Source organism: Rhopalosiphum maidis, chromosome 2, assembly GCF_003676215.2.
Source record: "Rhopalosiphum maidis isolate BTI-1 chromosome 2, ASM367621v3, whole genome shotgun sequence".
NCBI classification, from domain to species: domain Eukaryota; kingdom Metazoa; phylum Arthropoda; class Insecta; order Hemiptera; family Aphididae; genus Rhopalosiphum; species Rhopalosiphum maidis.
Genome location: NC_040878.1, coordinates 62,928,944 through 62,941,582, shown reverse-complemented (window position 1 = coordinate 62,941,582; position 12,639 = coordinate 62,928,944). Strand labels below are relative to the sequence as shown.

The following is a 12,639-nucleotide window of genomic DNA, read 5'->3' as shown; positions in this document are numbered from 1 at the left end:
ATCAAGCCCTAGGTCACATTTTTATGTAACGATTGATTTTCGAACTCTCGTAAATCAATAACGATAGCCATAACTGTTATTAAGGCAGCATCGTTGTCCACTATACAGTACCGCTGGCCACCGTGTCACCGATTGTAAAAGGCAGGTGCTGTTCGACTGGCTGCCATGCAAGAGTGGGTCCAACGCATCTATATAATCGAGTCAAAACTTCGTTGATTGATATATATTTTTCATATTAAATTTTTAGATTACAGAATGACGAATGTATTATTGTTTTTAAACTATTAAAAGATTAAGCGACGGTCCCTCGAACATTCTAGCATATTTGTAAAAGTCCAACAAACGCCCTACACTCTTTCTGTTATGCTGTCCTGATGATATGTCTTCGACGACAGCGACATTAAATCTTTGTACAATACCACACTGTTTGAATTTTCGCCAAATACCATTTGCACTTCGGATGCCGGGTGCTATATCAGTCACTATATACCTAGGTAGTAGGTACCTATACCGATACTAATTGATTATTGTGTGCGTAAGTCTTCGAATAACAAATAACATACACAGCGTACTATTCCATATTCGTGTTGGTAAGTTATGTAGTTATATATAGTATAAAAGATGGTGGGTAACAAAAAATAATTTCCCTCCCCCACCCAATTTAATTTTAATTCGACTCCACTGCCTGCAAGGAATGCAAGTTTAACATTAATCTGACAAAATTAATAAAAGGAAATTAAGTTGTCTTAATTATAAAATATGGTTTGTTGTAACACATTTATAACATTTTCTTGACTTAAATACTGCAGTTATGTATGCTCGTTATTAGTTATTCTCATGATTAAATAAATGAAACTAGAACGACGATAAATTCACAATCCATAATTAATTTTCCGATAGTTTAAAGAATTTTTTTCATCGTAGACTTATCGAATAAAAATGAAATAAATCTACTAATAAGTAATAATACATACTTTATTATTATTATTAGATACCATTATAATATATAGTTGACCACTTAAAATGTATATAATTATAAAAAATTGTTTTTCATTTTAACCGATTATTGTAATAGGTATATTATACTATATAATATACTATACTACAACCGTACAGGCTTTAATTAATAATTCAACTGTGCCTCATCATACGCGTACCTACGAGTAGATACCTACCTATTAACTATATATTATAATGCGCATAGTATAGTATACGGCAATATAATATTATGAACAGATCCGCGATCGCGAGGAATGTAGTAATAAGCTTAATAGAATATGTAGAATCTGTCCTGGCTAAATAATATTGGTATCGGAAACTTAATGAGTAACGCGTGCGTCTTGGGATTATTAATATCTGCGGTCGTCCGATTAGATTGAAATATTGTATTGAGTTAAATAACGTTTAATATTATCGATGACTTAGAAATCATACACAGAAACATCTAAATCAATCCCCGATATTTTAAGTATTTGAAGTTACAATGTGTGGAGTGGAATGGGCTTGGATATTCGCAAAATTTTAGTAACTACCTACTTCAAACATTTATTAATACTAAATTTAACTGATGAAATAATCGTTTGAAATTTATTCGATTTTTAAATATTGAAAAAAAAATAAAATAAAAAATTTACTTATTCAAAAAAATACTTAATATTGATGATGATAAAAAAAATGTTAAAATATATTTTTTTTTAAATAATTTAGTTTCACACTGACTTCAATTATTTAAAAGTAAAAATAATATTTCCAAAACCGTTAACACTTTGAGAAATAAAGTGTCAACTTTGAACTTTTAAAGGGTTTATACCTTTATAAGAAAAACTGTGTATAGGTATTTTAACTTGCATCGTATCACGTATGTATTTTATATGCTGATATGATGCCGTGCATTGTAAATAATATTCAAATTTCAAATATTTTATTACTAACCAATTAATCGATTGTTTTTTCGTTGAATTACTTTATTAAAAGTATAACAGGTATAATATATAATAAATATTGTGTGTACCAATATTGTGTAATTAAAGACAAATAAAACATAAAACATTATTCTATTATGTTTGATTTGATTCAACAATGTCAACAAATACATAGGTCAATAGTTCATTTAATTAATATAACTAGCAAAATTGTGATAAAACCCAAGGCATTTACTCTCAGATTAACCAGAGTGAACTAATATGCCATAGGTATAAATGTATAATGCCACGGTTTTGACTATCTTTAATACCAATATATTATTTGAGTCCATTAATGTATAATGAGTCAATACTGCCAAGTGACAGACAAAGAATAAAAAGACATAATATAGCATAATATTATTCATTGTAATAAAAACATTTCAATTTAATTATGTACCACTCTATAAATATTTATTATTATGTAGGGATCTATTCATGTACGTTGGAAAGCTGAAAAAACTTAAAAATAAAAAATAGTAAAAATATTTACTTTTTTCAATAATGTTATTTCATAATATTTGTAATTTGAAATGACTAAAAATGTTGTATAAAAAGTATTTTTTAAGTTGCGTTAATATTTATTTTGTGTATACGATTCGTATTTCACGAAGAAAACAACCGCGTCGGAAACGACAATCTATACAAATATACGATATTATTATAATATCACATAAGTACACATTATATGTATATCAATTTGAAATAATAATGTATTAATATTTACTTTCCTACCAATTTAAACAGTTCTTTAGTACTTATACTGTACTTGCATTATTATTATTGTTATTAATATCATATGTTCGTACGTTGATAATGAAAATAAATTACTATAGTTTATCGGATTTCCGGACGCCAAAATCGCTGCCATACACAAGAAACCGGAAATTTGCAAACAGAGCAACATTACGGCCGGCGTCATAGTAATAATATATAGTTTTCGGTTGTCACGAGTTTTAATAAGAGCATAATGCTGTAATATATCATATTTGTTTGTCGCTTGTCAATCGTCTGAAAATCTTCCATCTGTGTATGACCATATAGATAAACTTTTTAGGATAAATGTAACTTTACAATTTGTTTTATTTGTTTAATAAAGGAAATACATAAATATTAATATTTTTCTTTAAAATAAAATTTCGTAACTGTTTAAAAAAGCCATTTAAGGAAAGTACAAATAACAAGATATTATTTTGGAACAAACGTGTATACCATACTAAGTATTACATAAATTGAGGATTGAGCATTCTTTTGATATTTAATGATAATGTTTTGGATTCGATTTTAATGCTGCTGACTTTTGAGTAAATATTTGGAGTAACAAGATTTAGAGAATAGTTTTTATACTTTTGTTCACATCTTATAACACAGAAAATTCTAAAATTCATCTTGAATATTCTGCTATTTATAGATTTTTTGTAATCTGTTTTTTTTTTCAAATAAGATTGCTTAACTCCTTAAAAAAACCAATTAGGTAAAGTACGAGAACCAGGATAATATTTAGGAACCAAAGTGTGTTTCCACTATACTAAGGATTATACTCAAAATTGAGTCAAGTGTACTATTAGTCATTTCCGTAAATCAAACGATATCGTCCGTCAACATCGACCAGTCAACACGTCCTAATTGTGTAGCAATACAAACGTAATCAGCCCTACTAAAATTATAAATACTGTAATATGTAAATACTGTGTTGCCTAATTTCAAAAAGCAATGTTGGATAAGAATCGATACCCACAAATAATGCTATCTATAGTTTAACACATTTAAGCTACGAGTCGCTGAACAACAGAACAAACTAAATCTAATATGGAACCAAATTTATTTATGCAGTTATATTGAAAGAAATAATGACAAGAAAGATTCAAAAACAATATCAGAACTATTTGATCGCTGGCCTTAATACAACATTGCGACATTATTGTCTTGAAAACGAGATCCTGATAAATCATAGACCATAGTCTCCTATTGTATAAACTTTAGTGTTATCGCTGTCTGAAATATTTTCAACTACCCATTACAAGATTTCTGCATATGGGTTGTATAAATGTTCACAAAACTTGATGGAGGAATTTAATATGACCCAATAATAAAATTTAAATTACCGCATGCTTTAATATAAACAAATAATTATTCGTGGTTTTCATATGAAATATTTTTAAGTTCTGATATCCTTGCGAACACAAATTTTAATATCTCATCCTTTTCTCATTTCTTATATTATACTAATGTCACCAATCCATCCAGTATTATGTTATAATAAAAACATTCTAGTTCCTAATCTGATATAAATCTGCATGATTACATTATTTAACAAAATCTCAGTGAGAATTAAAATATCTGAATTTATAGAGTATATTACATTCTATCTAAATCGTGAATTTTAGTATAGAATTCTTTAAAATTTTGATAATAAGAAGTAAGATTATAATATATCTTAATATTAATAAAAGATATATTTATTTTTATAACTTTTTTAACTATTAACTAGTCTTTTTTTATCATTAAATTTTATTGACAGTATGCTCTTTGTGTTATTTTGTTCCATTATAAAAGTTTTCAAACCCAGTAGTATTATACGTGAAAAATATAATCAAATACTGTAACCTTGTAAATTAATAACACTAATTGATTCAATAAGTAATAGTATTACTTTAGTCTTTAATGTATCTAAACTGGTTAACCACTAACTATCACCACCAACAGGTTGATTGAACAGATTACAACAATAATAATCTGTAAAATAATTTAATAACAAGATAAAAACATGTCTTAGTGAACAACTAGATGTTGACCACTATGCTGATGGCATTTTCTGCCATTAACCATAAACATGTAATTCAATATAAATTATACATGATAAGAATCAAGAAATTATAAATTGTTTGGACACGTCTAAACTCATTATAAAATTAAATTGTTTATTCAATAATATCAATCCAATTCTTAAACAATTATAAACCATAAATCTGATTAATACTAGAAGTCTTACATTAAGTACATCCAATTTCAAAACACCTTAATATATAGTATTGTGAGAAATGAATAGTTGAAAAATAATTGTAAGTTAATAGAACTTGTAATAAAAATTCAGAACAATTTATTAAGGACTTCAGTTGAATTGCTTCACTAACTGGATAAGTACTCTTCCGGTTCAGTGCCAAAATATCTATCACCAAAATTACCAATTCCTGGTAAAACATGGAATTTTTCATTTATTTCTGGATCAACAGCTGATGTAACGATGCGCACTTGAGGAAATGCATATGCAATTGTGTGCACCCCTAAAAATATTAATAACTTAGCATTTTACAATGTCTAATTAAAAACAACAAACATACCAGATTCAGCCATTAGTAATGACACCAATAAAATATTTTCTTCAGGAACATCATGATCTAAAAGTACTCGAATGGCCATCATTGCAGCTGCACCGGTAGCTACTGTGGCATCCATTAAAATTACCATATAGTCTTTAATATCTTTAGGTAGGCGCAAATAATAGAGCTAAATTTAAACAACATTAGTTAATTAAACTAAACAAAATAAATATTTAAGTAACATACTTCTGGTTCGCCAGTGGATCTATTTGTTTGAATCAAAATTTTCCCGATACGTATGTCCTTACAAACATCACAAACCGCTTGTTCCATTGTTTCTCCAGCTCTCAAAATCGACACACCACATATTTTGTCACTAGCACATCTTTTACCAGAATATGGGACACACTGGGGAGTATCTACAATAACATCCTAAATAAAACACAACATATTTAATTCATAATCTTACATAACTATTTATATTATTTTTTGAAACTAAAAAAATAAAATAATATTGCTTACTTTGAATGGCAACAATGATAGCGCAAACTCAATAACTAGTCTAATAAGCCGTTTGGAATAAAATATAAATTCATCCTTGGGTGTGTCCTTGTTTCGTATAAATGTATGTAAGCCTTGTGTTTGTGGTGTAGACGGCAATAGATGAATAGAACTGGGTAGAGGTTGACCGATATAAGACATTGCAAGTGTTTCTCGTAATTTAAATCCTCGCTGAAACACATAATATAAATATTCAGGTACATTTTTTTTCATTAACTTATTTTAAAATTAATTTATATATGAAAAATATAATTGTGATCTAACATTCTAACCTGATATATGTAATTCACATTAATAACTAAATGTAAGACTATATTAATTATTATTTTACAATTCTGTATATTTTATTAGTTGTACAACTATTAACAATGACTGCATTACTATATTAGCCAATCACAACTTGTCTATAATGCATAGATAACATTTTTTAAATGGCCATAGATATTTATTTTACAAACAATGAATTGACATTGTTTTACTGTCTTTATAAAATTATCTAATGACTTAATAGTAATTTACATAAATTAGTAAATAATAATAACACTACATATAGTATGAATTAATTAGATATAATATATATATATAAATTCATTTAACTTTGTTAATTAACATTTTTAATCACAAAAACAAATCATAAATCAACAGTATAAATAAATTATAAATGAATAATGATAATAATGTTTAAAAAAATATTATGCAATGAAAATTACATTAAATTTATTACATAGAAATTATTTTTGAGACAAAATTCTTATTTTAATACATGAAATGTTAGTGGGGTAATTATCTATTAATATTTGATTTTAACATTTAACGTGTATTCTTGGTAAATAATTTTTTTGAGTTAAGATAGCAGTACAATTCTAACTTTTTAACAAAATAGTATACAGATTAATGTTGCTGATTAATCATAATTTATTTTATATTGTTTCTGCCTCATATTTCTAAATATTTGTTCATTGTATAAATAAAATTTAAATCTTTTAAAAGTATCCATAGTTAAATCAATAATGCAAATCAACTTAAAAAAATAAATATACTTTTATAATTATTTTTAGAAGATCATTACACACTTATTTCTTGAACTCATTTATTTTTATTTTACAAAAATATTTTTTATTAATAGAATTTGAATTTTTAGAATGAAATCAATTATTAATACTTTGATTTTATATCCATTGTAAGTAATTCATTATTGCATTTGAATTTAAATAGTAGTACAACACTGACTTGCATGCAAGTAAATGGTTTAGTTAAGTGATCAGTCTTGTTTCCAGTTCATTATTTTTCTTTATTGCTCAATTTCTATACAATGTTAATTGCAATAATAATTATTACAAATTATTCAATTTTTGAATGTACTTTCCTTCCCACCTATTATAATTTTGTCAATAATGTTTATTGTCATTTATTAAATCAAAAATTATTTTGTTTTACCTTTAACAAACATTTTTAAATATTTGTAAGTATAAAATTCAAAACTTATACATGTTTCTATGATAAAATTAACTTAACTGATGATAAATATGATTCTTATATCATTTTTTTTTGGAAATTATTGTTTTTTTTTTTTTTTTTAATACAAAATCAAGTAGCTAAATGAATAATACATTTTTAATTATTTTAAACAGATGCATTTATTATTATTTTTTTTCTTTGATTATATTAAATAAAATATAAATAATAGAAAAACAATGAAATTAAATCACAAATAATTAATTAATTAAAAATTTTAACATTTATATTATCAATTTTCTGTTTCTTTTAACTTCGCAACCAAAATGACACAATGTTTGAAATTCTATTAAATGGATTTCATAATGCAGCAAAGTTATTTTGTCTTACCTATAAAAACATTTAAAGTTGTATATATTCTTAAACCTAAATTGATCAATAACTACTTTTTTGATACACAATATACAAAATGACATTCATAGGTAAATAACATTCAATTAAAAACTATTAAAAATTCTTTTTTTTCAATTAACTATAGAATAAAAAAGATCAGATCCAAATAAATTTAATAAAAATTATTATCAAAAATAAACCTTAATATTGCTAGTTATAATTGATACTTGAATTTATTCTATTAAATAATAATTTAACAATATCTGTATTTATTTTATTCTCTCAGTCTGATAAGTAAGTTACTAAGTAAGTTTACTTAGTACATGAGTGATTTAACTTTGTAATTTTTAATATAAGATTATGGTGAATTTTCACTAATGAATGATCATCTATTCTGTTTTCAAGTTGGTTTTTATTTCAATGCTAGCATTGAAGTATGAAGTAAATAACCCATATAATTTATAATTTAACTAGATATTTTATAAATTCCCCATAATTATTCAGTCATATACCTATAGTCTATATACCTATATTGGAAGTAATTAGATTAAAATGTAGAAATCTAAAACGTGAATTAGTTGGTGTCATATTTACTGTGGATAATTAAATTAATTATTTTATTTGATAATAAATAATAATAACAATGATATACATAGCCAAATACTACTTTAACACTTGTACAACAATACATTTATGGTATATCATAATGGAAAAGTTATAATATAATGTCCATAAGGCTGTTAAAAAATGGTAAATTGTCTAATTCAAAATGTTACCAAGTATAACTGGTAGTAAAAAATAGTAGATATCTCACTATCCTTTGTTTTAAATTTAAAAAGTTAGTAAATTAACTTAATTTTTAAAATATTGTACACAAACTAAATTAAATAGAAATTGTTGTCAAATTTTAAACTTATAATATCATGCAGAAGTATTTTTAATAAAACTATGAAAACTGTTATGTATTTTTTTATTTTTCCCTAAAATTTTTCAAATGTAAAATAAATTATTATTTAATATTTTAATATCAAAATAAATATTTCATATCTACTCTTCAACTAGTTAATGTTACATATATATAATATATATATATATATATATATATTGGTTTTACTTAATCAAGAGTTGTATAGATTAACATTTAATATGTTGGTTAATATGATACACAATTTCTACTAAAGATAATATTAAATTTAATTTTAATGTAAACAGTTTTAACTAAGGCAAACCGTTGATTTATAAAATAACGGATTTCAACTTTAACAGTAACTTATGAGTTATGAGTTATGATATACAGTAAATAAATAAATAAGTTTACAAAATATAACAATTAATATTGTTTACATTCCAGTATTTCAAAGATAATGCTTATTTAATCAAATCTATTTCCAATCAACTAAAAAGATAAATTAATGTAGTAACTATTATCTAATTCCTAATATTTATTATACACTTTTTAAGTGATAATTTTAATAATAATTTTAAATTTACATAAATGATAAAAAAAAAAATATTTAACTCTCAAAAATAATAATTTATAATGTAAACTCACCGCTTGTAGTTGTTTATGTACATGACGAACTATTAACTCTATAGCAACTGTATTATCTCCACCTCGAGGTACAATGATATCAGCATGGATCATGGACGGAGCGATATAATGTGAAAATGATGGTTTTACCATATTACAATACTGTTTTAAAACACCTTGAAGATCTCTACCTCGTTGAGATATATCTCTCTTGAGTCTCCGTGCTAATCTAATATCAGCATCAGTATCTACAAACACCTTCATATCCAACATCTATACAAATATAAAATTAAATAATTATGATTGTACATGTTCAATTAAAAAATATAAAATGAATAATTATTTTTAAATTTGACATATCAAATATTTTAGTTTTACTGAATTTTTTTTATAAAAATAGATATTCAAGACTTTAAATATAATATGGTATATATTTATCCTAAAAACAATACAAATAAATTTAAAAAATAATTAACTGAGCATTTTAAATATTTGTCATAAATATGTATGTGTCAAGCTTTTCAAACTCTCAAACTTTAAAAATAAAAGTAGATTAATTTGAATTCTTATAATGTAAATAGGTCAGGTTATAATTATTATGATTACATTTATAAGTTTGAATAAAATTACATTTTGAATTATAATTTAAAAAATTTGTGAAAATTTAAGTTTAACCTTATCCTAATTAATAAATATTAAATAATCAAACCATTTAAATTCTCAATAACATTCTTAAATTAATATTCAATTTTAATAAAATGTTACTAACCTTCAAAACATCTGTATTATAAAATGCCATAATTCCTTCAAATATTATAACATTTGCGCCATACATTGTTTTCTAAAATAAATAAATAATATATAAATATATTTTATAAAAATATAGAATACTTACTATATATTGTAATAATAATGACCAATTAAAATTAATTAGAGATACAAATTAAATTAATCAGTATTAAACAATTTAATTTAACAAAAATAATAAAAACTATTTTGATCAATATTTACTTACATAGAAGATATTAAATATATTTTAGTCAATAGTTAATATTAAAGAAAAAATGTAATGCTTACAGTTTTAGTTTCTCTAGCGTGTGTGACAAAATTATAAATAGGTACTTCAACTTTTTTGCCATCTTTTAATCTTTGTAAAGTAGAAGTCAATAGTTCAAAATCAAACGCTTCTGGATGATCAAAGTTATACTCATTATGAGCAGCTTTCTCGTGTTGTTCTTCAGTTAACACCTAACGTTAAAATAATAGATTAGATAGGTTATTAATTATAATGCTATAATTAATACTATTATTAATAAATTAAACCTTATAAAATGAATCCATGCTAAGCAATACAACCCATGGTACATTTAACGATTCTATTATTTTTCTAGCCACAGTTGTTTTCCCAGAAGCACTTCCACCACATACACCTAAATATTGTGTTGTATATAATGTTTAATTAATATGTTAAGAATTAAAAAGTTTAGTGATATTTCACATATGTTATTTAAATACATAAAATGTTGTTGTCCAAAAAAAGTACAATTAATTATAATACATAACTCACCAATAACAAATGGCTCTACTTGTTGTCCAGCAGTGTTGTACCATGGTGGTCGACCAGCTGTGTAAATTGTTCGCGTATGAGACTGCAATACTGACTCTGTAGCTGTTTTTTTAGTCGATTGACTGACAGAAGTTGTTCTTTGTCGTAAAGTTGACCGAGGAGATTTCACCAACACTTAAATTAAAATAATAATACAAAATTAACTGAAAAAAATACCACAGAAATTAAGTAATAATATGTTTAATAACAACTCGTGTATTAAGAGACCATGTCTTTTGTTTAACCTATTTAGTTAAAATGTTAATGTCAACAAATTGAACAAAAATTTTTAATTCATAAATGTGCAATAATAAAGAAATAAATATAAATTAGATAGTAACTTATTATTACAACCTGTTCAATACATCTTAACACTCGACAACCATTGGGGTTTAATAAAAACTTAGTCTTTAGAATAATAATATTTTTTTTATTATAATATAGTTTTTGGGTTGCTATTAATTTTTAAATTGTAATGATTACAGAGTGCCAAAATGAATCGAACAAGTGATACGTACTTATTATAGAAGGTCAATTTGAAACTTTAACAACACACCAATTGTTGATCATTGTTGAACAAACCAATCTTATCATTATATAGTTACTTAATAGTTCTACTATATTTAATGTACAAAATGTAATTAGAATAATTATAATAAATTATTACCCGTTGATGGCGCACTAGTCGACTGTTTAGATGGTGACATACTAGATGAGATTATGCTATCACTTTCTTCGTCATCATTATCTAAAGCAACCGAAATGTCACCAACTACATCACGATATTCGTTCAAATCACTAAAATCAAAAGAAGAATTAAATAAATATTATATCTTCTATATTATATAAATACCTTATTATTATTATTATTATTATTATTTTAAACGTGTAGATTTGCTAATGGATTTATTTTAACAAATTATATTAGGTAATTAAACAATTAAACAAAAAAAAAAGACATTTCAGTCATTAAAAATTACATACACATAAAATTAGTTGAAAATAATAAAATACCTAACTTCCAGAATTAGAAAGTAAGGATTACATCCTTGAATAAGAACTCATTGAATTTATTTGATATTAAAAAATATATAATATACAAAAAAAAAACCATTGCAAAACATAAATAAAACCATTGTGGTCGAAGTGTGCAAAAGTAATAGACTATTCAAACAATCAGAACTACACACATTCGCATACTATGGCCACAACAGTCAATTAAGGTTTTAACTGCGACCGGTATTAAAGTAGCATACTAAATAGGTTACAACAAATAGTGTTACAGTATACCTATTATATTAGTTATTACGATCAATGTAAATTACCTATCGGAACTGGCAGAACTCGGAGGATCAAATGGTTGTATTTTGGCAGCCATCGTGTAACGCAAGCCTAACGCATAATATCACCAATATTGGTGTAGATACTGGTTTTGGTTACCACAATAATGATCGAACATAGGCACCGTACGAAATGTCAACACGTCGTTGTGAACTCAATTGCTATAAACATATTTTGTAATTTTTGCATACCGAATACCGATATAATAATAATATCGTAAAAATAACTGTACAGCTGCTGTGCGAGAGAACACCGTCGACGTGCAATCACACTCAAAGTAGATTGTCAACGGGTGAAAAACTCGTCTTTGGAAAGGTCGTCGCAAACTCGTAACGGCGTGCAAACGAGATGAACAGAATAACAATTTCTATCATCTGACGAACGAATGATGATCATGATATTTATATTAATAATATTATGATAACAGTTAACTACTTGGTATTCGATACCACAATTTTAAGATAAGTATAA

General features: G+C 25.1%; 1 protein-coding gene across 2 annotated transcripts; it reads right to left on the bottom strand.

Moving 5' to 3' along the window:
- Positions 1-4,857: 4,857 nt before the first annotated feature.
- On the bottom strand, positions 4,858-12,567 carry LOC113552190 (uridine-cytidine kinase-like 1). 2 transcript variants are annotated; one of them, XM_026954930.1, is made up of 11 exons: positions 12,153-12,567; positions 11,495-11,625; positions 10,789-10,962; positions 10,545-10,651; positions 10,299-10,469; positions 9,991-10,062; positions 9,243-9,494; positions 5,804-6,013; positions 5,528-5,713; positions 5,303-5,468; positions 4,858-5,245 (listed from the first exon to the last, which is right to left on the bottom strand). In XM_026954930.1, exons 1-11 carry the CDS (start codon positions 12,203-12,205, stop codon positions 5,091-5,093), a joined length of 1,677 nt encoding a protein of 558 aa, XP_026810731.1. In that variant the 5' UTR covers positions 12,206-12,567; the 3' UTR covers positions 4,858-5,090. The 2 variants fall into 2 exon arrangements, with proteins under 2 accessions (XP_026810731.1, XP_026810732.1); XM_026954931.1 differs by lacking the exons at positions 11,495-11,625; positions 12,153-12,567 and adding an exon at positions 11,346-11,479.
- Positions 12,568-12,639: the final 72 nt, after the last annotated feature.